The sequence below is a fragment of the Magnolia sinica genome, chromosome 3, assembly GCF_029962835.1.
Source record: "Magnolia sinica isolate HGM2019 chromosome 3, MsV1, whole genome shotgun sequence".
Taxonomy (NCBI): domain Eukaryota; kingdom Viridiplantae; phylum Streptophyta; class Magnoliopsida; order Magnoliales; family Magnoliaceae; genus Magnolia; species Magnolia sinica.
Window position 1 is genome coordinate 3,113,648 of NC_080575.1, and position 27,422 is coordinate 3,141,069.

Consider the following 27,422-nt stretch of genomic DNA (forward strand, 5'->3'; position numbering starts at 1 on the left):
CCTCTTTTCTTTCTTCTTTCTTGGTTCCTTTCATAAAAGGAGCGTGAGTTGGCATTTTATAGGGACGGGACTCCCAAATCCAATCAGTTGGGCCACAAACTCACCGTCCATTTAGTAAATGACTTCCAACCTGTCATGTGTATGTGACATCTAACCTCTGCAATACGTTTGACGAATCATGCTTTCAAAAACAACAACCTGCACTCATCAGGTGGACCGCACTTGTATTTTGTTACTTATAATCGGGTAGACCTTGCTTCCTATGGTGTGGTCATTTGATCAACGGATGGGTGTGATTTTTACAGATGATGATCTTCGTCATGGGGCCGACCAATTAGAAGGCTTGGATGTCTTGATGTTCATGACAGCTTGGACGTTATCCATTGGGTGGACGGTAGCTTATGGTCCAAACGATTGCCCCCAGACCCTCATGGAATGAGTGAGTGTGCTGAATAATGGCATTGATTGAATTTGTTGGTAATGGTCTCGCATACAACTGGTTGTAACTGTTAATAATTGAGGAGTGGGGCCCACCGTGTCCTATGCACGGCATCCAACCGGTCTAACATGGTCGCCCCGCAATGAAAATGGTATACCCAAAAATTCATGCCGGCCTAATCATCAGGTAGGCCAGCACGTGACTTCAAGGATTTGGGTGGTTGTCCTTTGTTTTCTATCATATAAAAAGCGTCGTATGATGGTTGGATCGCTGGGGCTTTTGGGGCGTCCTATTTTCATGATGTGACAACTATGAGAGATGGACAGGATATCGATGTCATACGTTTACCATTTTGGACCCCACATGCAGCTAGTTGCACGCTTTTCCTCTGCAACTAGTTGCGCTAGAGATATTGCGTTTTGATTTCTTGCCACAAAACGCCTCAAGTAACCGTTACTAACTGTGTTCATATTGCACACGTCGCACGGGTCGCCCCCTTGGGCCCACTTGCTGAAATGGTCTGATGATTTGAGCCGTAGATTTTCTTTGTAACTACCGCATATATATAAGCCATAATCCTGTTATCATGCTACAATATATATTCTGACCATTGATTTCACACGTTTAAAGAGGGTTTTTTAATTTTCTTGTTAATGTTCTAAATTAATCTTTGATATAGTGATTACTGAAATCATTCATGCAATTAAATTATCCTTATATGGCCCTAATAGCATAGGATTTGATCATGGACGGTTCTGATCATTGGACCGTCACAGCACACATGCTCAAAAATGAAGTAGATCCAATCTCAAGTATGCCATTCAAAGTGCATCTATTACATTGGAGTCTTTGCAAGAGAACCATTAATTAGGCTACCTCAAAATGACTAATGCCTAAATATCCTTTATATATATATATATATATATATATATATATATATATATATATATATATATATATATATATATATGGAATCTCTAACTTGTAAAATGATTTAAAAAAAATTTCTAACAAACACCTTCTAAGCAACATAAAAATCAAGAAAAACTAAGAAAAAAAGGGTATTTATTTCTAACAAACACCTTCTAAGCAACATAAAAACCAAGAAAAACTAAGAAAAAAAGGGTATTTATTTCATGTACATACCTTCCTTGCCACCAGCCACACTTCGTTGAGTCATTTTATCAAACACTTGGTGAGCAACATCAATGGTAAAGTAACCGAGTCACCGAACTGGTTCGATTCGAGCTGGATTCAATCTGAGTCGAGTGAGCTAGGGCTTGCTCGAACTCAGCTTCGAACCGAGTCGAATCGAGCTTTTTCGAGTCGAGTCGAGCGAGCTAACCGAGCTAGCTCGGTTCGTGTACACCCTAGTCTCAACGCAGAAGATCGCTTAGATTGGAAGATCCTAACCATCAATCACATACACTGTGTAGTACAAACTAGTGGGCTGGACAAATTAGAAATTCAAGCATTTGTCCTTCAAATCATAGATGATTCATTTTACATTTTCCCACAAGGTTCGGTACAATTCATGAAATGTTGATGCAACTATCTGACGCAGGGATGAACATGATGAGGCACCGTCTTCCTCAAGGATAACTACCCCAAATCCACGGAGCTTCTCTGAACTCCTCGCAAAGACTTCTCAAATCCACGAGGAAATAAAGAAAGAAGAATAGAAATAAATTCTAATAAATTCGAAATTTGATTGATGATTGAAATAAACGAGTTCACAACCCTTTAAATATATATACCAAGCAAATGAGAGAGAAATCAAAAGCAAACTATAACTAAAACTCCTAGAATTCTTAACTTAAAATAGTAAACTTACTATTTATAGACGGTCGTGATGTCTACTATTGCGCAAGGTTTTTGACAAAAAATAATAAGTGTCCTATTTGGCTTCACCAAATCGTTCTCCTAATTATTTTAAGCTCTTTTCATGTTGGGTGCAACCCCTAAAGCCTGACGGATGAAGAGTTATAATCAAACTAAAACTTACTATTTATAATAAAAACAGAATTAAAATAGGGAAACAACTGTCAATCCAGTGGTAATTCGCAAATCCGGCTTGCGCAACCCGTTTTACCACAAAATCTTATATTTTACGCCCGATAACTCATTCTGGATTGTGAGATACGCCCGATCTAAGGTTCGATGGTCCGGATCACTTTTGTCGTCGACCGAGCCTTTTCTGATCGATCTTGGCCATGAAACTGTCCACGACCCGCTTTACATCAGGGGGACCAGTCGACTATTCAGGAGGCTCTTGATGGGCCTGTTGAAGAAAAGTGGAAGATGGCTATGGATGATGAGATGAACTCGTTGCACAAAAATCATACATGGGAGCTGGTGGAGCTTCTAGTGGGTTGAAAAGCGATTTGATGCAAGTGGTTATTTAAAAGAAAACAAGATAAATATAAAACGAGGTTAGTAGCGAAGGGATATGCTCAAAGAGAAGGAATTGACTTCACAGAGATATTTGCATCGGTGGTTAAGCAAGTGTCTATCAGATTCGTGTTGGCGCTGGTTGCCTAATATGATCTCGAGCTGGAACAAATGGATGTTAAGACTACTTTCCTTCACTGGGAGTTGGAAGAGCAGATCTACATGAAGCAATCAGAGGGCTACGAAGTTAAAGGAGCAGAAAAAAAGGTTTGCAGGTTAATGAGGTCATTGTACGGCCTAAAACAGTTGCATAGGCGGTGGTATAAAAAATTAATTCTTTTATGCTGAGTCAGAAATTTACTCGAAGTGAATACAATTACTGTGTCTATTACAAGACACCGAGTGATGATAAATTCATCATCTTATTATTGTATATTGATGATATGTTAATCGCCTGCATAATATGTTTGAAATGAATATACTGAAGAATCAGTTATCAGGGACATTCAAGATGAAAGATCTGGGGGCTGCAAAAAGGGTTCTTGGCATAGACATTCATAAAGACAGAAAAATGAGCAAGCTTTGGTTATCACATACAAAATACCCTGAAAATGTGCTGATCAAGTATGAGTTGGACCAGGCAAAGCCAGTGAGCGTTCCCCCACACGTCTCACTTCAAGCTTTCTTCAGAACAATGTCTTAAATCAAATGAGAAAAAAATAGGTTATGTCTCATATGCCTTATTCAAATATGGTTGACAGTTTAATGTATGTCATAGTTTGTACGAGACAAGATATTTCATAGGCAGTTTGTGTTGTAAGAAGATACATGTCAAACCTCGGCAAGCAACATTGGGAAGCGGTGAAATGGCTACTTCGATACATTCAAGGTACAAAAGACTACATCTTAACTTTTGAGAAGACAGGGGCAAAGTTGGTAGGGTACGTGGATTCAGACTACGCAGGCAATGTGGATTCCAGAAAGTCTACTTCAGGATACTCGTTTGTACTAGCGGGTGGAGAAATTAATTGGATGTCGAAGCTTTAGTCCATAGTGGCTCTTTCCACGACCAAAGCAGAATATATGGCAGTGAAAGAAGCGTTTAAGGAAGGTGTTTGGTTGAGAGGCATGATAAATCAATTGAGGCTTCAGCAGGAAGCCATGCCGGTTAACTATGACAGCGAAAACTTTATAAATTTGGCTAAAAATTCTGTTTATCACTCTCATACTAAACACACTGATGTTCGTCATCACTTTATCCGATAGGTATTTGAGGAATGAGACGTAACTCTAGAGAAGATTCACACCAGCGTGAATCCAGCAGACATGTTCACCAAGATTGTTACTATAGAAAAGTTCAAGTTCTGTACAATTTTTCTGGGCTTGGCGATGATGTAAAAGGAAGACTGTGCATGTGAAGCATTGATGAAGCTATGATGCGAGGTAGAGATAAGAGAAGAGGACAAAGAGTTACAAGTTTGAAGATAGAAGACATGGTAGAGATGGTTGTATTTGATGTTTTAAATCTAATCAGATTCTGCGCAGATTTTTCCCGCAACTGCGGAATTTGTTTCCGATTTCGTTTATGATTCTTTCCAATTTTGTTTGGAATTCTTCCTAAGACTATATATATGGGTGTAAACAAGATTAGGATTTATTATTCTAAGGGATTCTAAGGCTTTCTAAAAGGGTGGAGCAAGAGAGGAATTTGAGGATTTCTCAAGTCTGATAAGTCCTTCCTCTTTGTAATTTCTACTTTCATAGTAAAGATCTGTCACTTTGCGCCATAATTTTTTATCGAAAGAGTTTTCCACATTAAATCTTTGTATTTTCTTATGTTTGCTTAGTGCTCCTGGATTGCTATCCTAGATTCATCTCCGTGTGATTCTGCAGTTCAAGTCTCAACAATGGCCGTGTCCCATGATTTTTGAGGCATCCCATTTTTGAGGCATCTCATTTTCAGTAGGCAGCGACCATTTTACACTGTTTAAATGCTATACAAACGTCACGGTGGGCCAACACTCTAACGAGTAACATTAACAATGATATCTTCACCGATCAAACTAATGCTATCATTTGGCATGCTGCCTCCTTGAGTCCGACCGGGTGTACCGTCGTTTACCATCCATTTAATGGAGAACTTCCAATCCATCAGGAATCTGTTACATCTAACCCTTCTAATAGGTGGGTCTCATCACGAAATTCATCTTCTCCAAAATTCATTCCCACCCACGTATCAATTGGACCACACCATAGGAAACAATTTATAGGTGATGATAAGTAACAAAATATAGATGCGATCCACCTGACCAGCAGAAGTTGTTGACTTTCATGACAATAATTGCTAAATAACGTTGTATTGAAAACTGTTAGTATGCGCTTGGTTGTTAGGATACTCTTTATCACATGTTATATGTTTCGTGCAAGATTTGGGCTGATGGGCCACACCACAGTGAACAATGAAGATATAATGTCAGCCATAGATCTCCATGTCGGGCCACCATGGTGTGGTGTATACTTTTCATCAAAGCCAATAATCAAGTGAAAATCAAGAGGATGAAGCGCAAGCGGACTAGGGACTACCCTGCCTGTTTGGAGCTCAGGACTGCTAGGCCAACGAGATGTATGAACTTTATCCACACTGTCCATTCGTTTTTTTCATATTATTTTAGAATATTAGTCCGAACATAGAGATTATAGAATTCTTAAATTGGCCACACGGTGGTGATTAAATTCCTACCGTTGAAAAATTATTAGGAACGGTGGAAGGTTTATATCAAGATGATATTTGTTTTTTCACTTCATCCAAGTGTATATGACCATATAAAAATATTTCATCCAAGTGTATATGACCATATCAAGGGGTTGGATGAAAAATAAACGATACAATGGGCCCTAGGAAGATTTCAACGGTGGGCGTCCTTAGAACTGCTGCTTCCTATGTTGTGGTCCACTTGAGCCTTAGATATATCTTATTTTTTGTCCAGTATGCTAGAATGATATGAAAAAAGAAATGAACAGTGTGGATAAGATTCATACATCACGGTGGCCCTTCAGTGGCCATCGGAGCCTCCGCCTGTCGCGAGCACCGAAGAGGAGGGGGTCGTACTTAATCCGCGCGCCCGGATGAAGTAACTCGGAAGCAGATTGCGCTCTGTGGGGTCCACCGTGATTTATATATTTTATCCGCTCCGTCCATCCATTGTAACAGACAATTTTAAGGCTTGAGACCAAAAATGAAGTATATCAAAACCTCAAGAGCACCACACCCTAGGAAACGGTGTGAATTGAACATCTACTGTTGAAAATTTCTTGGGGGCCACAGAAGTTTTGGATCAAGCTTGCATTTATTTTTTCCCTTCATTTATGTCTGTGTGATCTTATGAACAGTTTGGATGAGAAATAAAAATCACTGTGGGCCCTATAATGGTTTCAATGTTGGAAGTCATTATTCCAACTGTTTCCTATGGTATGGTCCACTTGATCTTTGGGTATGCTTAAATGTTAGTCTAAACCCATAAATTAAGATGTAAAAACGGATGGACGGCGTGGATAGACCAGATACATTCACGGTTAACTCTACCAAAAATACAAAATTGAAAAGGATGGGCTACGCCGACGGATGGGCTACGCCGACGGTGCACGTGTAGCACCACATGTGGGCAGTAAATAAACATCATCCATTTGAGCAAACATCTTCTCTTTTGCTTTCAAAGAAGATCACTCCTCGTTAAATTACACGGATTGGATGCTTACAGGAATAACCATGCACCACTACGCGTTCCAAGATCTATGGGCCCACCATGATGTATGTGTTTTATCCATGCCGCCCTCTGTTTTTCTAGATTATTTTTGGGAAATGGTCCAAAAATGAAGGAGATAAAGAGCTTAAGTGGACCACACTATAAGAAACAGTGGGAATTAAAAGCCCCCGTTGAAACCTTCCTAAGGTCCACATTGATTTTATTTTCCATCTAAATTGTTAAAAAGGTCACATAGACCTGGATGAAGGGAAAAAAAAAATACCAGCCTGATCCAAAACTCTGTGTGCCCATACAATTTTTAATGGTGGGCGTTCAATCCCCACTATTTTCAGTGGTGTGTTCCACTAGAGGTTTGGATCTTCTTCGTTTTTTGGATCATCCATTAAAATGATCTGGTAATACGGATCAACGGTGTGAATAAGATAGATACATCACGGTGGGCCTTACAGAGCTTAGGCCATGAAGTAGTGGAGGAATATCCTGGTAATAGCAATCGGCGTTAGTCATTATCAAATTTTACCTCTGAAAACGAACCGTACAGGGACCGATAACAGACTCCTTCCGCGAGAAACTCTAGTAATGTATCTTGTGCTCGGCAATTTCTCCAGAAATTTTCAGATTTTCACATTTTCAGCGTAGAAGTGGCTGCGATAGGCCACATCATGTTTATCCTAAAATGCACGATCAACCATCATGCCAAGTCTACAAAATCAGATCCACGTTATTCAAGGATACTACATGATTTAAAACATGGTATTATGAGAGTTTCGACAAAAATAAATAAATAAAAATCGGAATTTTCAACTCTTAATCATGACTCTCTTGAATTTGGAAGGTGAAAATCCCTAATTCCAAAAATCCTTAAATCTTAAAATTTCTAATTTCCCAATTTATAAAATCAAAAAAATCTCAATTCAGAGTCCACCTTCAAATATGCAAGTCATAAAATTCCCAAATCCCTAAATGTGAGTCCACATATGAATCAGGAATCCACAAATTAGTAAATCTCCAAATTCCTAAGTTAGCATTGAGATTGAGAGAGAGAAATACCTCAAGTGAGTGAATATGATTCAACTCGAGGCTAAAAAATAGAAGGGGCGTGCGTGAGAGAGGGAGCAAGGTGGTGCGTGATATAGGTAGGGAGGAAAGTGGTGCATGAGAGAGAGAGAGGAGGTGCGAGAATGAAAACCTAGCTCGGAGACTTTTTGTGGGTGCGGATTGGGTACCCCACCAAGAGGGAGCTAGACAAACAGTCTTGTCAGGGACTCTATGGGGTCAACCATGATGTACATGGTTTATCCATGTTATCCATTCATTTCAATGGCTACTTTTAGGGCATGATCCCAAAAAGGAGGCAGATCGAAGGCCCAAGTGGACCGCACCATATATCAACGGTAGACAATCTCCATTGTTTTCTACGATGTGGTACGTATACTTGAGCCTTTGATATGTCTACTTTTTTGGGCTCATGCCCTAAAATGCCTTAAAATGAGCTGTCAAAATGGTTGGATAACTTAGATAAAACACACACATCGCAATGAGTCCTATAAAGCCCCTTACATTGTGGTGGTCCATCAGAGATTTTAATGTTTCAGTGTTCAATCCCCACTGTTTCCTATGGTATGGCCTCCCGAGATTTTGATCTACGTAATTTTTGGGACCACATCCAAAAATAGGCTGAAAAAATGGATGGATGGCATGGATATACATCAAATCATCAAGGTGGGCCCCAAGTTAAATGTAACACAAGGGTTTAAAAACCTCTTGCTTATGGCGACGGGCAAAGGCTGTCGGTGACACTGACAGCTACAGGCCGTCGGAAAAACCACCATACGACCACCAAATTTGGTCAAATTTTTCTTAGTAATTAATGGTATTACGTACTAGTTTAAGTTTGGACTGCCATGGTAGTGATAATAATTACCCATGTATATAACATTATAGCACATTACGGTTGTATTGGTTAAAACAAACATACCCTAAGTGTGCCTAAAATATCCTGCTAGTCCATGCGGGCCACATGACTCATTGCCACTGTTAGATGCAGTGCACCTCTCCACCTAGATATAAAAATCATGCATTCAAATCGCGAAATGGGTGGGGTTGATAGGTGTCCGGGCGTGGCCATCCATGAAGACCCAAGTTGAAGCCCAACCCATGTGTTAAGGTCACGAAACATGGATGGTTGGATATGAACCCAACATCCAAACCTCAGCCTAACAATCTTAAAATAAACTGGACCTTGCTATTTCAACTTTTGAAACCTATAAGCAGACTCCAGCACAGGACCAGCTTGGGTTCTTGTGTCATTTAGTCTCGATTGGTCACTGTCTATGTTACAGTAACTAGCTTGCCACATTTTAGTTCTGAGAAGGGTTAGCAATGGAGGAATATTAGGATGATCTGGACCGTTTATTTAGTTAGCTAGCAATTCTGCGGAAGCCATAGGCTAGGAAATGTACCCATCAGATGGTCCTAGCAATTCGATTAACATGTGGACCAGTACTAAACTTTTATAAACCTTCCATCTGATGACTCCAATCAGACGGTTTGGATCAACTGTAAAGTGGCTATTCTGAGAGAGAGGTGTGATTCGCACACGGTGATGTTGCTTTGTTTTTTTAATTCCTCGTAAGGGCATTTTTGCCATTTACAAAAATGACCAGCTTAATTTAAATGCCATTATAAAAATCTAATAAGGGAAAGGGTAATTGCTTAAACTAATGAGGTAGTTTAATGAACAGTTTTTTAAAAAAGTAAATATAAATGTCATAATAATGAGGTCCTATTTTATAAAAACGTCAAAATTATGAACTTCCTGTATTTGGAATTTCTCATAAGATTTGATATTTCTAATGAGATTTTCAAATTTCTCATGAGATGATATTTTCAGTGATGTTGTTTTGGCGGAGGGGGCGGCGGAGGTTTGGCTGTCTATATAATAATGGAGGCTTTCGTCTTTGATCTGTGCTTACGAGAAATTTTTTTGCAAAAGAAAAAAAGAAAGGAAAGGAAAAGAAAAGAAGAAGAAGAAGCTTTAGCTTCATTCATCTTTAACCGTGATGGCTTGTGCAATTTTTTTCTTGATTTTCTTGATGGTGGAGATGTTCCCTGTAAAAGTGGGTCCCACGGTAACATCTGTCAATGGAATTTTTAACGTTGTTAAATATGGAGCTGTGGGTGATGGAAAAAGAGAAAACAGTAACGTAAGTTTCATTATTCTTTTTAAATATCCTTACTGTCGTTGTTTGTACTCTCAACTGAGTATGAACATACGCACGCATGCATGCAATGTAGCGTTGCATGTAAATCGATCTAATGTATCTATTTGCTGTCCAATATCTTATAAGGTAGCCGCTTTTTGGTGATCCAGTTTCATATCCTGTATAACATACAACATGTGGTTGGTGGGCCACTACGAGTCTCCCTCCCAGGGCTGTCAAAAGGTTGGGTTGGGGTCTGGTCCTATAGTACCCATTCCTGGGTAACCGGTTCGGGTCTTGCTGCTGAGTCTAGGTCCTTTTGGGTCTGAGTAAGCTAGATCTTGAAGACCAAGACTCCCCTACGATCCAGATCTGATACTCATTGGATCTTTGAATTCCGGATTTCAAGTTGGGTTCAAGACAAATAAGCTCAGTTGCATGGTTTTACCCACCCGATGGATAGTTTATGTTTCACGCCCATGTATCACTTTGACACATGCACTGTGTGTTTGTGAACTAGGTTTCTTACATGCTTGTGGTATTGGGATTTGTTTGTAGATCATCAACACATTAAATGTTATATAATCATACTATTAAAACTAACAGGACCCAGTGGATGTGAATTAATCTAGCAACAAATAAGGTTTCAAATGAAATGTGGGGTCCACCAGGTTCTTGCAGCGGCTGAGTTTCTGAGACAAGGCCATTCATGAATCAAGGACCCAAGTTGAAGCCCAGGCCAACATACAGGAAAACAAAAAAAAACAAAAAACAACAGGGTTAGATATGGACCCAACATTCAAATATCAGCCTAACAATCTTAAAACAAATTGGGCCAGGCCATTTCAACATATCAAGATTACTAGCAGACTCAATCACAGGCCCAGTCCTACAGAATGTATTTGGGCCCTACATATGAACTACTGCCCGGATCATTCAAATTTCTAAGTTCTTATTGTGCTGGGCCTTTACCCGGCCCATTGAAAGCCCTACTTGTCATCAGCCCTTAACAACCAACATAGGCTTAGATATGAATCTAACATGCAGTTCCAATTGACAAACTGATGGGTCCTCATGGATGGGCCAGTTGGCTATTTGTAAATATTTTATTTGCAGGATTTTTTTTGGGGACCGTTGATCAAAACTTCTCCTGGCCATCCTGAAATGATTAATGCATGGGAGAGTTCTCAACTTTCAGTCTAAACAAGTTTCAGTGTATTGCTCATCCAAAAAATTGGATGGTCTGGATTATTGCCTAACATGCACCATTGGATTATGGATTCACCAAGAAATAGGCATGTTCTCTTGCAAAGTAGAAATGGAAACGGTATATGGTCAAGGACCTAAGGTGCCAATTAGACTGGGATGGTTTATTCCTGCATTAATACAGCCAGCTTTGGTCCTGTTTTGAGCAGAGCCTAAATGATTATTGGTTGGATAGTTGCCTGAGTTTTAGGCCCATTAGCTAATTGGGCTTGACCTGACTTATGTAACATTATGGGCTAGTTGGCTGGTGGAGTGGGCCCAGCCCAAGTCCAATTTCTATTCAAGCTGCTTATTAGTTGTACTTAGACACGTCTTGTCTTAGCCTAGTCCAATTAGACACGCCCATGTATCACTTTGACACATGCACTGTGTGTGAACTTGATTTCTTACATGCTTGTCTGGTTTAGGGAACCTTATTTGTTGCTAGATCATCAACACATATTAAATCTGATATAACCATACTATTAAAACTAACTGGACCCAACCTGGGTCAGACCAATGGGTTCAAAAGATGGAACCTGGACCCACTGAAATTCAAAATATGGGACCTGTACCCACCAATATAATCATCGGCAATTACGATCACCATATATATTTGCCGCCTATATTGTGAGGAGGGAAATGCAAGGAAACTCGGCGTGATGCACAACTGCATTTTTTGTGACTGTGGTTAGGGTTGTCAATGGGCTGGGCTCAGGCCTGCCGAAATGAAAATTTTGAATAGGCCTGGTCCGCAGCCCAACCTGAAACAGTTTAAACTCTAGGCCAAGGCCAACCCCAGGCTTGGCCCGTTGACAGCCCTAACTGTAGATTGTCCTGTAAATGGGCTGGGCTAAGGCCTGACAAAATCAGAATTTTAAATAGGCCCAGTATGTCAGGCCCAGCCCAAATAGCTCAAAACGGGCCAAAGCCACCCCTAGGCACAGCCTAACTGTAGATGTTTCTATTCCTAACCCTGATACTCCGACAAAGTGTGATGGATGATACGCAAGCACTTATAAATTTCTTAGAAATTACATACCTAGCATACAACAAATTCAAATTAAACTCTCCCAATTATGATTCCTACTTTAGATGAATCATGAACCAAAAAATTACACTTATTAAATTATCTGACTACTGGATTGGTGTATAATTATTGGACGATTAAAAAGCTTGGCCCAGCCCTAACCCAGCCTATCGAAACCCTAATTAATCTTTAAGGACAAGTTCTTCCCAACCAAGAAGGAATGATGCAACCTATAGTAGGCCCATGATAAAATGAGAAAACGTTGAAGCCATATATGTGCTATAGCATGCACCTCTATGAAGGTTGTGGATATTTTGGGGCCCTCACACGAGCCCATCGTGTGTGATATTTCGCTCAAGTCCACAAATTGATGTCTTGAAGTCTTTTCTTATTTAGCTCAATTTGAACAGTCAAGCCTTCAATTCTTTTCTTCTTATCTGTTTGTGGCTATATTTTTTCAGGCTTTCTTAGCGGCGTGGAAATCTGCATGTTCCTATGATGGCAAATCGCACTTTCTGGTGCCCAATGGAGTATTTTTACTGGGCCCTGTCACATTTTCTGGGTCATGCTATAAAAAAGCATCTCCTAATGTCCAAATAAAGGGGATAGTCAAAGCTCTCCCAAACCTTGTTGCATTTACTGATGAAAATTGGATAAAGTTTACAAACTTGCACAGGTTCACGGTGAGCGGTGGAGGAATTCTCGATGGCCAAGGAGCTGATGCTTGGAAACAAACAACCTGCCCGGAGGAAAAAAAATGCCAATTTCCCCCAACTGTAAGTTTATTCGTCTCTTTTTGCATTGCCAATTTAATTAGAGATCTAATCACTATTAAGAACAGGTGCTTGCACGATTTCTCCCACTAATATGCTACTTGCAAGGACATCAATACCAAGAAGATCAACCTATTCAAAAAACTAGGTTGATTCACTCATTCGGTGGCCGCACCTATACATTGAGTTAGACCATTGATTGTCCATTAATTCCAATGGTTCACCCCATCTTGTGAGCAATGTCGACTAATTGTTTGGCTCATGGTCTTGATTATGTGGCCTACCATTTTCCTGGTGCATATTTCCTACATAGTTTGTATGTTGGCAGGAAAGATGGTATGTCACCATTAGTTATGGAATCATTCCTTTGCCTATGGTGGTCTGTTTGCATTTGATTATTCACATGGGGATCAAACCCAAAAACCTTTTTAAAAAAAGAACATGAGATCCTATCATAAGGTAGTCCTTAAACCATTTGGGTACATTTCTAATTTTGAATCACGAATGAGATGTTGAAGATTAAGAATGCATGCGAATTGAGGGAGAAATGAAACTAATGCATTCTTATGGTATGGTACAGTCTACAAAGTTCACGAATATCACCAACGCTGTAATCCATGATATTCATCTCTTAAACAGCAAGTCTTTCCACATCAGCATATTTAGGTCCCAAGGAATTCAACTCCATAACCTCAATATCACGGCTCCAGGGGACAGCCCTAATACAGATGGAATACATATCAGTTCATCTACAAACATCAATATCACAACTTCAACCATAGGCGTAGGTGATGACTGTGTATCAATTGGAGAAGGCAGCAATGATATCTTCGTCTCTGGCATATTCTGTGGCCCAGGCCATGGAATCAGGTACATGCTTGAAAACTGGAAGTTAGATCAGAAATTGTTGGAGTCTAGTATCTTTTTTATTTCTTATATTGTTGTTGCTTTCTCAGGAGTTTAGAATATTTATATCTTATTTTGTTAATAAAATAGAATGAGGTAGTCATTTTTTCTTAATCTACAAAATTTTGAAATTAACTACTTTCATAATGTGGCATTAAAGCTAAGATTCCAACCTCGCATCTCCTCTTTTCCTTATTTCTTTAACGAAAAATATAGTTTGTACTATCTAATTATATCTTTCATTAGTTCTATTTGTAAATGGTGCTTGTAATTAGAAATGACTAATAAGAACTCTAGCTACAAATAGGGTGAATGTGATATCACAAGTGTGACGGAATCAAATACAAACCATGACTGAATTTAAGTAGAAAATAAATGAATCTGAAAAAGAGTGATGTGAAATAAAATTTAAAGAACAAACTTGAAGTATCCAATTGACTCATTTGTTCTAAGATTGCACCATAACTCACCCGAGTCTAATGGTTACTCATCCACTTGAACCTAGTGGGGTGTATTCTAGCTGCTGACCCATGGGTTGAATTAGATTGAGATTGATTGAGTTATCAATTCATAATAAGAAAAAAAAAATGATTATAAAAGAACTATTTATTGAATTGTTTTAAATTTATTTTAACTATTTATTGAATTATTTTAGATTTATTTTTTATTTGTCAAGAATGTCCAACGCGCTGTAATGAATTCTTGATTGTTAAGATTTGGTAAAATTTGCAGCATTGGTAGTCTTGGTAAACGTCCAGAAGAAAAGTCTGTAATTGGGGTGCACGTGACAAACTGCACTCTCACCGGTACCACAAATGGCGTAAGGATTAAAACATGGCCTGAATCACCGATGCTTGAAGTTTCTGATATCACATTCAAAGATATCATCATGGACAGAGTTTCTAAGCCAATCGTCATCAACCAAAACTACTGTCCAGTCCAGCCTTGCACAAAGAAGGTAACTTTCAATACATAATTCTCTGCACTTGAATATTTTGAGCCCGTCAAGTTATAAGAAGGTATGTTTTCCAGTTAGGTATGGGGGAAAACAACTATCAAATCATGATTTACTGTGTTGATTAAACACGATTGATTCTATTGGATCATTTATCCATTTTATTATTCCATGTGAAAATTTGAGTTTTCTCCTTGGCTTTAGTATTATGAAATTTTGAAGAAAAAGAGAGAGAGAGAGAGAGAGAGAGAGAGAGAGAGAGAGAGTGGAAAACCCACATCTAGTCTTAATTTTATTAACAAAATATTATCTAATCTGGTTTCCCACAAGTGCACACAAAAATATACTATTGTAATCAATTTTAAGGTCCAACTGCCCAGCAAATAAATAAAAATAATTACACAAGTCATATAAATCTAGGCTGCTGGAATCATTTTCTTCACAAAACCATATTACTTCACAGTAATAAACCAAATCAAATCCAACGATTCTAAGAGCTTCTTGTTGAATTTAAAATAACAACTTTGCAACTTGCAATCAAACAGTTAATCCACACCTTCCAATATCATGTGTTTTTTTACTTTGTTTGTGAACTTGTGCAGCCCTCACGAGTTAAGATCAGCCATGTTACATACAAAAACATCACCGGCACTTCTTCAAAGGAGTATGCAGTCGAGCTTAACTGCAGTTCGGCTGTTCCATGCCAGGATATGCAATTTACTGATATCAACTTAGGGCCTATGGACCCTACCATTAAGGTAACGTCCTGCTGCTCTAACGTCAATCGACTAACCACTTCAGGTTTACAAAATCCACCACCTTGTAAATTTCCATGCAAGGAGTCTTGATTAGTTCCAAAGAAATACCGAGTGTATCTATACGGGTAGCATTTCAAGTGTTTGGAAGAGAGCCATGTAATTAGTCTTATATTTCTCTTGTTGATGTATTCAGGCCTCTGGGCTCATTCATTCATCATTGCAGTGCTTGGACACAATATCTGTAATTAGGTTTTTTCTAATCTCTCTCCTTCAGATCCTTCTCGTTAATCAATCTCTTTCCAATCTGTTCATTAAACACAAATCAATGTGCTGCACAAACTAGATTTTCCAGAATAGTGTATTCTTGGAATCGTGAATGGTACTACATGCATTTTCTCACAAGGGTTCAAGATGAAAATTCTGGCTGATACACCAATTACTAGCAGACTCTCCTGTTTTCCAGTGCATTCCTTCTTTAAATTACCTACATGAGCAACTTGGGCCATTGTTAGGTAGGCTGGCCCCTTGGGTTTGACCCACATCAATCTAGGCATTGGCTGAAATACTAGACCCGAGGTCCTGACCCAGGCCTATAGAATAATCACGTTTATTGATTGAGCCAGGCTTGAGCTGCTTCTAACATCCCATCAGCCCAGTCCATCAATATCATGTATGATTGGGGGCAGGACAAAGGAACAGCCTAGATTTTGCAGAATAGAGGGTTTTCGGGCTTGGGGGACCTGGCCATCCACAGTCATTACTCAGGCTTGGGCCTATTTGTCGAGGCTGATCACGGGCCTAAGCTGGACTCAGGCTGGGGTTTTATTGTGCGGTCTGGGCTTAGGTCTGCTTGAATTCTCCTATCACAGCCCAGGCCAGATGGGCCCAAGTTCTACTTTGCGGGCTGCATTTGGGTCAGGGAGAGATCATGGACAGATGTGTTTTCACAAATTGAAACCATTGAAAAATGATTTCATTTCCATGACTTTACAGTGAAACAATAAACATCACATTGTAACAATCTTCATTACAGATAAGCAAACATATTTATTTATTTTTTATTGAAGAGAACTCGAGCAACTTTGAGTGAAGGAAATTAATCATATTCTGGCGGGTTAATGATAGATGCAATGGCCCCAACGATGTTAGAAAGACGATTCAGGTTGTTATTTCTGTGACTCAACGGAGATTTATCACCCTTCTCTCCGAACGAATGTTCGCATATTAGAGCTTGAGCACCAACAATCTGAATAGTGAAATCGATATTCTCATAAACCTTAGAAGCGAAGTCCCTGAATGCATCTGAGATCCCAGAAAGCGCATAACCGTAGCTCTTAAGGCAACTGTTAAGCCATTTCTTCATGGCGGGGTCTGTTGCATTTTCGAGCAACCGAGATATGTATTCATGAGTGTCCGTAGCATTTCGGGACATTAGATCGAGAGAAATGTTAGCTAGGCCAACAAGATCTGCGGTTGCTGTTCGAGGATCAGAATCCAAGGTGTGGATACAGGCTTTCTTAGCTGCATGGGAAGATGCATGTTCCTATGCTGGTTGTAGAACGAGCTTCGTGGTACCTGATGGAGAGTTCTTACTCGGCCCCATTACATTTTCTGGGTCCTGCCATCAGGAATCATCTCCTGAAGTTGTGATAAAGGGACTAGTGAAGGCTCTACTAGACCTTGTTGCATTTAGTGATGATAGTTGGATAAAGTTCACAGACTTGCATGGGTTGACAGTGAACGGTGGAGGAATTATTGACGGTCAAGGATCTAATGCTTGGAACCAGACAACTTGTCCAAAGAAAAAAAAAATGTCAATTTCCCCCACCGTTTATGCATATCTTTTTCCATTGCCAATTTAATTAGAGATCTGTTAACCTGTAAGGGCAAGTGCTTCTACTATGTTTTCCACTAATATGCCACTTGTCCAGGACATCAAACCATGAAAATGATAGATCCCGCCATGAAGATTAGCCTATTCAGAATACCGGGTTGATTTATTCATTAGGTGACCACACACATGTTGAGTTAGACCATTTACTGTCTATGCATTAATTCCAATGATTCACCTCATCCAGTGAGCATTGTTGACTAATTTGTGTGACTGACAATCTTCATTATTGGGCCTACGACTTTCATGGTGCATATTTCCTGCATTTAATTATTCACAAGCAGATTAAGTAAAAAAAAAAACCTTTAAAAAAGAGCATGGGACCCTTAGCATAAGGCCGTCCTAAACTATTTGGGTACCTTTCTAATTTCGAATTACAAATAAGATGACAAACATTAAGAATGCACATGAATCAAGCGAGAAATGAAACTAATATGTTCTTGTGGTATGGTGCAGTCTATGAAGTTCACAGATATCACCAACTCTATAATCCATGATATTCATCTGATGAACAGTACAAGTCTTTTCACACCAGCGTATTTAGGTCCCAAGGGGTTCAACTCTACAACCTCAGTATCACGGCCTAGGGGATAGCCCAAATACAGATGGAATACATATTAGTTCATCTACGAATATCAACATCACAACTTCGATTATATGCGTAGGTGATGACTGTGTGGAGAAGGCGGCAATGGGATCTTCGTCTCTGGCATATTCTATGGCCCGGGCCATTGAATCAGGTACATGTTTGAAAATTAAAGGTTAAATTAAAAACTGTTGGAGACTATTTTCTTTCATACTTCTTATCTATGATACTTTCTTAGGAGTTTAGATTGTTTATATCTTATTCCTGTAATAAAATATGATTAGACAATTTTTTTTAAAAAAAATTCTTAATCTATAATTTTTCCAAATCAACAATTTCATAACATGGTATTAAGCTAGAATTCCAATCTCACATCTCCTCTTATCCTTTTTTCTTCAATAGAAACAAAGTCCATGTTAACTATATTCTTAGTTAATTCTATTTGTAAATTGTGTTTGATAGAAATAACTTGTTAGAATGCTAATAACAAGTAGAGTGACTGTGATAACATAAGTGTAAAGGAATCAAATATAAGTTATGATTGAGTTTGAATAGAAAACAGAGGAATCCAAAAAAGAATTATGTAAAATCAAATTTAAAGAACCAACTTAGAGGAAGAACCCAACCAACTCGCTTGGTATAGGGTTGCACTATGACTCGCACAAGTCAAGGGGTCACTCATTTTGCTGAACCAAACAGGGCCTACTTTTACTATTGAATTATAATGTTGCATTGGATTAGGATTGATCGGGTCATCGATCCATAATCTGAAATGATAATATGATTACAGATGACTATTTATTAAACAATTTCATATTTATTTTTTAATTTTGTCAAGAATGTCACACAAACTGTATAAATTCTTGATTGTGAAGCTTTGGTAAATTTTGCAGCATTGGTAGCCTCAGCAAGCGTGCACAAGAGAAGTCTGTGATTAGTGTACATGTGAGGAATTGCACTCTTAGTGGCACCATGAATGGTGTAAGGATCAAAACATGGCCTGAATCACCGGGACTTAAAGCTTCTGATATCATATTTGAAGATATCATTATGGAAAATGTTTCCAGGCCAATCATCATCGATCAAAACTATTGTCCAGTCTATCCTTGTACAAAGAAGGTAACTTTCAACACTTAAATTGTTTGCATTTAGATTTTTTTTTATTTTTTTTTGACTGATCAAGTTATAAGAAAGCATGTTGTCCTATTTAAGCATGATTGTCATTTATGTATGGGAACCATTACCTGGAAAAAAAAAATCTAATACAAGCCAATGAACAACCATCAAATCATGATTTATCGTTTGATGATAGAGTATAATTGATTATATTGTTTGACTATTGGTTTTCGTAAAATTTTGAGTTTTCTCCTCAGCTGACAGCTGACATTATGAAATTTGAGAGAGAGAGAGAGAGAGAGAGAGAGAGATTGCTTAAATTTATTAACAAAATAATTATCTAATTTGGTGTCACACATGAGTACACAAAAATATACAAGTTTAGTCAATCTTAAGGTTCAATTACCTATCACTCAAACAAACTTAATTACACCAACATGGTAAAAGTAGCATCTACCACCAATTTTAGGCCGTTGGAATCACATGCTTCACGACACCATTTTACTTCACAATAACAAACCAACCAACAATTCTATGAGTTTTTTTATGGACTTGAAATAATAATTTTACAACTTAGATTCAAATAATTTAAACCTACCATGTGCCTAATTCATACCCTCCTAACTCACGTGTTTTTTCATTTTCTTTGTTTGTGAATGTATGCAGGCCTCGTGAGTGCAGATCCGTCATATTTGAAGATATCATTATCAATAGAGTTTCTAAGACAATCATCATCGATCAAAACTATTGTCGAGTCCATCCCTACACAAATAAGGTAACCTTTAACAAATAAATATTTGCACTTGGATTTTCTTGCGGTGCACCAAGTTATAAGAAAGTGCGTCGTCCTATTAGGTATGAAGCTAATGAAAACTTATCAAATTATGGTTTACCGTATGATGATTGAACACAATTCTATTAGATCATTCATCGATTCTATTATTCTACATGATTTTTTTTATTCTCCCTAACTTTAATATCATGAAATTTTGAAAAAAAAAAAAAAGAATAGAAAGAAAGGGAGAGGAAAACCCATCTCTAATTAACCTTAATTTTAATAACGAAATAATTTTCTGATTTAGTGTTATACAAGTGCACACAAAAAATACTATTTCGATCAATCTTAAGGTCCAATCGTCCAACATCCAAATAAACTTAATTCCACCTAATCCAGGTTGTTGGAATCATTTACTTCACGTAACAATTTTACTTCATACTAACAAATCAAACCAAACCCAACAAATTTACAAGTTTCTTTCCGGATTTAAAATAACAGTTCAGTAACTTAGAAAAGACATTTAAATGCAATATATGCCTAATCCACACCTTTCAATTTCATGGGGTTTTTTATTTTCTGTGAAGATGTGCAACTCTCGCGGGTATAGATCATCCATGTTACTTACAAAAACATCATTGGCACTTCTTCTTACAAGTTTGCAGTCCATTTTGATTGCGGTGCAGTTACCGCACACCAGGTATAGAGCTGGTGGTGTACATACGTGTCGTGCGAAGAGGAGGGCCGACGCTCTTCGAGCTCCGAGTTGTACGAACGGTTCAAAGGAGATCAAAGTTACATGGGCCCCACAGTGATGTATTTATTATATCCACACCATTCATCCATTTTTCGAGATCATTTTAGAGCATTATCCAAAAGATGAATCATATCTAAAAATCAACTGGACCACACCATAAATAACAGTGGGGATAATGGCTTTCACCTTTAAAAAATTCATAGGTCCATCGTAACGTTGATTTTCCATCCAATCTGCTCATAAGGTCACAAAGATCTAAAAGATCTCAAAGATCTGGATGAATTTCATATTGATCCAAAACAATTTTCATATTGATCCAAAACTTCCGTTACCTCTAAATGGGTTTCAATGGTAGACGTTCAATCTCCACTGCGTTTTGTAGTGTGGTCTAGTTGATGGTTAGATCTGTCTTATTTTTTTCCTCAAGACTTAAGACGAGATCATCAAATGAATGGACGGTTTGGATATAACAAATACCTCATGATGATATCCACAAAATTTGCTGACGTCAATACACCCGCTAGATAGCTGGTCTCTAGTACACCAGCCAACCTACTCTCTCTCTGATGTTGAAGTAGATTTCTGACAGATTTTGTTTTCTTTCTCCGGCCTTTACGGAGACAATTGTGTTTCCGATTTGGATAGATGAGATGTGACAGCACTTCGTCAGAGATCTAAACTTGGTTGGGGGGAGCGGATTGCCTGTCCAACAGTGACGTTGACCAATGAAAACGCTGGAGGCAGGGAGTTCCTGCCTCCGGGAGGCAGAGGATCCGCACTCATTTCGGATTCATGCTTTATACTTCAAATTTGACAACCGGGGCCTTAGTATATAACTTCCAACATGTGACATCCAACCAGTAGATTTCACTTCACTCAGGATGTTCACCGCACTTGTATTTTGTTAGTAATGATAGGTGAGACATTGCTTCCAATGGTGTGGCCCACTTATTAATGGATGGGTATGATTTTTGCAACGAATGATCCCTGTGATGGAGCCAACCTATTAGAAGGATTGGATGTCAGACATTTATGAGAGAATTGACAATAACCGTGGGGTATGCACGTTAAGTAATCCGTCCGGGCAGAGATATGTGGGGCCCACCATGATGTAAGTATTTTATCCACGCTGTTCACCACTTTTCTCATATCATTTTAAGGTATAATCTTAAAAATGTAGAAGCTCTACATATCTAATGGACCACACCAAAAGAAGCTGCACTGTTACTGACACCCACTATTGAAACCTTTCTAATACACACTGTGATGTTTTTTAACCATCCGACCTATTCATAAGGTCATGTAGATGTGGATGAAATGAAAAAACAAATATCAGCTTCATCCGAAACTTCTCCAGCTCCCAAGAAGTTTTTAATGGTGAATGTTAAATCCCCACTTTGTGGTCCACTTAAGCCTTGTATCTGCCTATTATTTTTGGTTTGCGTAATAAAATTATCTAATAAATGATTTGAATGGTGTGGATAAAACACTTACATTATGGTGGGCCCCACAGATCCCTGCCCAGACGGATTAGGTGGGACGCAATCTGCATAGCGAGGGAGCTTGCCGAATAATCGCATTGATTGTATTAATTGGTGAAGGTCTCACCTACAACTGGTTGCAAATGTTAATAGTTAGGGTGTCGGCCCACCGTGGGGTATGCACGTTATCAAACTGGTCTAACATGGCTGACCCACGATAAAAATGGGACACCCCCAGAAATCATGCCGAACCAACCATTAGGTAGGCCCCAGCACCTAAAAAGCCCTGTGATGGTTGGATCGCTATAGTTTCAGGGGCATAGTATTTTCATGACGTGGCAACTTCTATTCTCGATGGATACGATTTCTTACGTTCACCATTTTGGGTCCCTCATGCAGCTTGTTGAAATGGTCAGATGATTTGAACTGTCCACTTTATTGGTGACTACCGCATATAAGCTATAATTCTATTGTCATGCTACAGCTAAGATTCTGACCATTGATTTCTCAAGTTTAATGAGGCTTTCTAAATTTTTATCATCAATGTTCTAAATAAATCCTGATAGTAATCGCCAGAATCATCCGTACAAGGAAATTATCCTTATATAGCCCTAAAAACATTTAGGATCCCATCATGACAGTTCTGATCATTGGAACATCACACCACATATGTTTATTTGATAACATTGAAGTGTTTGCAAAAGATTTAAACAATTAATCTCTTGTTGATATATTTAGGCTTATGGGCCCATTCTCACCATGCATGTATTACTAATTAGAAGATCCTAACCATCAATCATGTAAACATGGTGCAGTACAAACCAATGGGCTAGGCAAACTAGAAATTCAAGCATTTGTCTTTTGAATAGTGAATGATTCAATTTACATATTCTCGCAAGTGCCCTGTGAGAGAAAATTTTTAGAGAGACTAATGCACCTATCCCATCCATACCTTCCTCTCTTCCAATACATTGCTTCTTTGAAATGGTTACTTGGACAACTAAGGCTATCAATGGACTGGCTTGTGTGCGAATTCGGCCCGTCATGCTAGGCCGTAGGGTCAGACCCAGCCCCAAATTTTAAGCCTGTTTATTAATTGGGCCAAGCTCGGGCCACATATAAGAGCCCAGCATCGAGGCCCATAAGGTTGCAAGGGCATTTTTCCGTCAACTAGATGTTGCACGATATATAAAGTGTGGCTGGTTTTGGCCGGACTCGGGTCAGGCAAATGACATTAATCATGGGTCAGACTTGGGTCTGTTTGCCTCCGCTCATCATGGGCCTGTTCCGGACTTGGGTTGGAACGGGCTTGGGCCTGCTTGTTGTGGCCCACATTATCAAGTCTGGATGTGTGCATATTTAATCTATATGCAAACATTTGAATGACAGAAAAATTGTAAATATAGATTAAAGTATTTGTGCGTGCATATATATATATATATATATATATATATATATATATATATATATATATATATATATATATATATATATATATATATATATATATTATTCAAAGCTTTAATATTCATATTCATGAAAAAGAGTCGAATGATCAAATGGTCAAAAAATTCCTATAAATTAGCATTCATTTTATGTACCATACTCATCCAGGGTGAGACCCACTGTATAAATAGTTTGAATAAATGAAACATAGCCCTATATCCAATGATTAAATTCTCCACCAACTCTCGTAGCATATGATAATACACATCTATCAAGCTTAAACATGACACTCCCCCAGTGCAAATATGTCAGGAGATTATGGGGCCCATCCTCGGGTGGGCCACACCGTAATGTTCATGTAAAATCAACCCAACCATCGGGTGTGTCAACCTATATTAGGCCAAATGCTTAAAAATTATATTTATATATGATTTAGGGAGACCACATCATTAGGGAAGGTGTATAAGGTTGTAACACCCTGAATCTCGAGTTTTGAGTGAATACTCGACTCCCCATGTGTCACTTATGCATTACGGAAGCAGATGATATGGTTTATTTTACTTGGCATGAGAGCATTTGAGGAATGTAACATGGATCATGGGACGTGCACTGAAATGGATGCAAATTCTAACTTAAAGTATGACTAATCGAGAAGATGTGTATGTCTAGTGTACGGGACCGTATCCCAGCAAAAATATATACGGTTCTAAAATACAAAATGTCTAAACTCAAAATCCATCGTTGCCCCTAAAGCGACCTATAGTGGCCCACCCAATAGCTAGAAATACAAAAACTCCTCCTTGGAGTCCACGGATGCCTCCTCTAATGTGTCGGACTCCGGGGTACCTTCATTTATGATAGAGTCTGGTTGATGTTTTAAAATATTATCCCAAAGTGGGAGTGAGTGATCAACTCAATGGTTCCATTAGCATCAAGTTACGCATGTTATCAATTCCACGAGCACAGATAATGATAAATCAACTTAAACATCTAGTTCATATATACTCTTATTAATGCATGTGCATGTTATTATGAGATGATGCATGTCCTCGCAATTCAACATTCCCTCATAGCAACTTCGACACCTCATTCGCAAATACCAACACTCCTTCATCACACGAACACAATGCCCAAATCGCCACAACCTGTACTAATGCAATGCGACGAGTGATCATGTTATTTGAGTATTTCATTCAAGTTACATTCATCCAACAAGATTGGAGAAGCCGAAACACCTCCGTTTTATCGATGTCCCAAACCCAATCACTAGGCCCAGAGGAGGCCGTAGCGGCCTCGTGCCTATGATCCTTGATCTGTCTGGGTTCGTTACTCTCAGATGAACTCATACGATGGGCAATATTGTGAATTAAATCGCTCGCAGTATTATAGGGAGGCTCGTCACCCCAACGTAGGCCGACAACGTGAACACAGTATCTCATACCACCATACCCGCCTCCCCGAGGCTCGGGGATCATAATGCTAATGGTTATGAGTAGGCCTCTCTGGGGTGCGGGGTACTTCAGATTCAAGCGGGCATGGTCATACATCATAGACACACATGGTTGGTCAACTAGTAGATTAGTTCAGTTAACTCGGGCGAACTCTAATACAACCGGTACTAGGTGCAATCATCCCGTGTCGTCCAACTATTGTCGATTGTCCGTGTTCAACCTAGGTTAGTCGGACTAGCCCGGGGCAGCCACCCTGAATATGACTATCTTTCCAAAATTTACGGTTTGTTGGCCAACCCGATTAACCAATTAGCCACAATCAATTGGTACACTGCATGCTTTACTCGTCGCAAGAATAGTAAGGAACACAAAACAATAAATCATGAGGGTTTTACTTGATTTATGCAATTTATCGAACATGCAGGCGTACTACCCAAATTATCGCAATTCACATGTGAAAAGGCAAAATTAGGCGCGTATGATGAGAATAATATGGAGCATGAACAAGAAATTTAAGTAATTTCTCTCTATTATAACATGCAATTAGATGTTCAAGCTACATTACGCAAATTTTGAAAATTATGGAAAGCAATTAATTGAACAAATATACATTGATTAACATGCAGACATCTACTCACTACACAGACCATTAGTTGCGACATGGGTTCGATAATCGGCAACCTAAGGGTAATGGTTTGAACCTATAAGTGGTTTGTTATTTTTTTATCTTGCCACTCTTAAGGTTAGGGTCCGTAGATCAGTGTGTCAGTGCCCTACGCCAGTGAGTTTAACTTACAAGAGGGTATGCAATTATCCTATAAGGCTCAAATCACGAGGAGGTTCGATAGTTACCTTTTTCTTGTCGTCAAGTTGTTTCCTATGGTGCGACACGGTCGTAAGCTATGTAGCTGCCAGTTGTGGCGGAAAAATCTCTCAAATCAGCTCCACCGAATGTTTCTTTCTCCCCCTCTCCCTACTCACTCTCCATATGTGCAATTAAAATATCGTATGGGAGTGAATTTACGGGCCTTTTATAGTCCGAGATTTGTGCACAAATAACCCTGGGGACATCTTTTCTATTAGAATTGCCCTCGATGGACTTTTTTTGGCCCACAAGGTCCCTTTGGGGGCCTGTTGGCTCATCTGCACTAAGGGGCAAGTGCCCCACCATAGGATATGTGATTGGTCACACTTGGGCGGAGATTAGATGCTTTGATCAACCGTGGTGACCCACTTGCGATGGAGGTCATCGGTGATCGATCGATGACTCGATTACAAGGATCTAACAGTCGAAAAGTCATAAATTTGCGAAAGAGCTAGTAGCCTATTTCACATAAGTTTCAAAATTTTGCCCATGAGATTTCGCGTGTAAAGCGCTTTAACTTTCGGCCCAAGTTGTGCGATTCTAGGAACTTTCTTGGTTTGCTACCTGCGATGGGCCTCGAGCCCAGTGAGGTAGACGATCATCTACAGTCTCAGACCAAATGGAACTATGATCGAGTGGTCTAGATCTATTTTGGTCTGTCGAGGTGGTTTTGGGGAGAGCCAACCCCTGAAGTTCGCTTCGGGTTCGGTCTTACTTGGGTGTGTAGCTATGTTTGTGATGTCATCCATTCACGACTTGTGAAAGTGGTCGTTCAACCCTGTTCGTCCTTAGTTTATAGGGCTTTGCACATTTCCCCATGTAGTATACCTGGCATGGTCTTGGGGTGGCTCCGTTGGTGGACGCCCTAGGGTCATGCGTCGTTTGGCTCAGGTGTTACAAAGGCAGTGCTCATCCTCCGAATTGTCTCCATTAGTGTGACACAAGTGAATCATGGATAAAAGTGTTTTTTTTAGACAAAAGCATATTAAGATAGTGCACAAATGCATCCAAATGCATGGCTGCAAGCCTATTGACACTCTGTCAACAAAGGTTATGGACTTTGTCTAAATATTGCCTCAAGACGGATGCAAAAAAGAAACAAACTAAGATTACTCAATTTCTATGTGTTGGCGTGATTGGCAATTTGATGTATGCCATGATATGCACTCGACCAGACATCAGTTTTGCAAGTGAGTTATCAAAGTAATCCAAGACTGACTCATTGGACAGCTGTTAAGAGGATATTTCGATACCTATGTGGGACAGCAAATTACATGCTATGCTATAGAGGTCATATCTTCGCATGTGAAGATACAATGATGCAGACTGGGGTAGCGATTTGAACGAGCACAATTCTACTTCTGGATATGTGTACATGCTCAATGGTGAGGCCATCTCTTAAAGTTGCAAGATTGGATTTCCAAAATTCTTTAAATTTTTTTTTTTAATTTAATTAACTTATAATATTACTTATTAACCATTATGACTCAATGTTAGTGTATACAGGGGTAGTACCAGTAAAGAACCACACCAGTCCGATTAATCAGCCGTAGGAAGCCAATGAATCCGCCCGATCACTTGAACATCAGG

The 27,422-nt window shown here is 39.1% G+C and overlaps 3 protein-coding genes across 3 annotated transcripts in view; all 3 read left to right on the plus strand.

Annotated features, from left to right (window-relative positions):
• Nucleotides 1–3,302: 3,302 nt before the first annotated feature.
• On the plus strand, nt 3,303–15,807 carry LOC131241374 (exopolygalacturonase-like). The gene is made up of 6 exons (XM_058240189.1): nt 3,303–3,479; nt 12,534–12,848; nt 13,426–13,715; nt 14,484–14,709; nt 15,309–15,464; nt 15,658–15,807. Exons 1-6 carry the CDS (start codon nt 3,303–3,305, stop codon nt 15,805–15,807), a joined length of 1,314 nt encoding a protein of 437 aa, XP_058096172.1.
• Nucleotides 15,808–16,909: 1,102 nt separating this feature from the next.
• LOC131241375 (exopolygalacturonase-like) lies at nt 16,910–19,732 on the plus strand. Its single transcript, XM_058240191.1, has 3 exons — nt 16,910–17,193; nt 18,835–19,060; nt 19,724–19,732. The coding sequence occupies exons 1-3, from the start codon at nt 16,910–16,912 to the stop codon at nt 19,730–19,732; spliced, it is 519 nt and encodes a 172-aa protein (XP_058096174.1).
• The window catches only part of LOC131239301 (exopolygalacturonase-like), a 70,729-nt gene continuing 61,363 nt past the window's right edge, over nt 18,057–27,422 (plus strand). The window contains exon 1 of the mRNA XM_058236942.1: nt 18,057–18,095. The gene's annotated coding sequence lies outside the window, so the exon portion shown is untranslated. The remainder of the gene's footprint in view (nt 18,096–27,422) is intronic.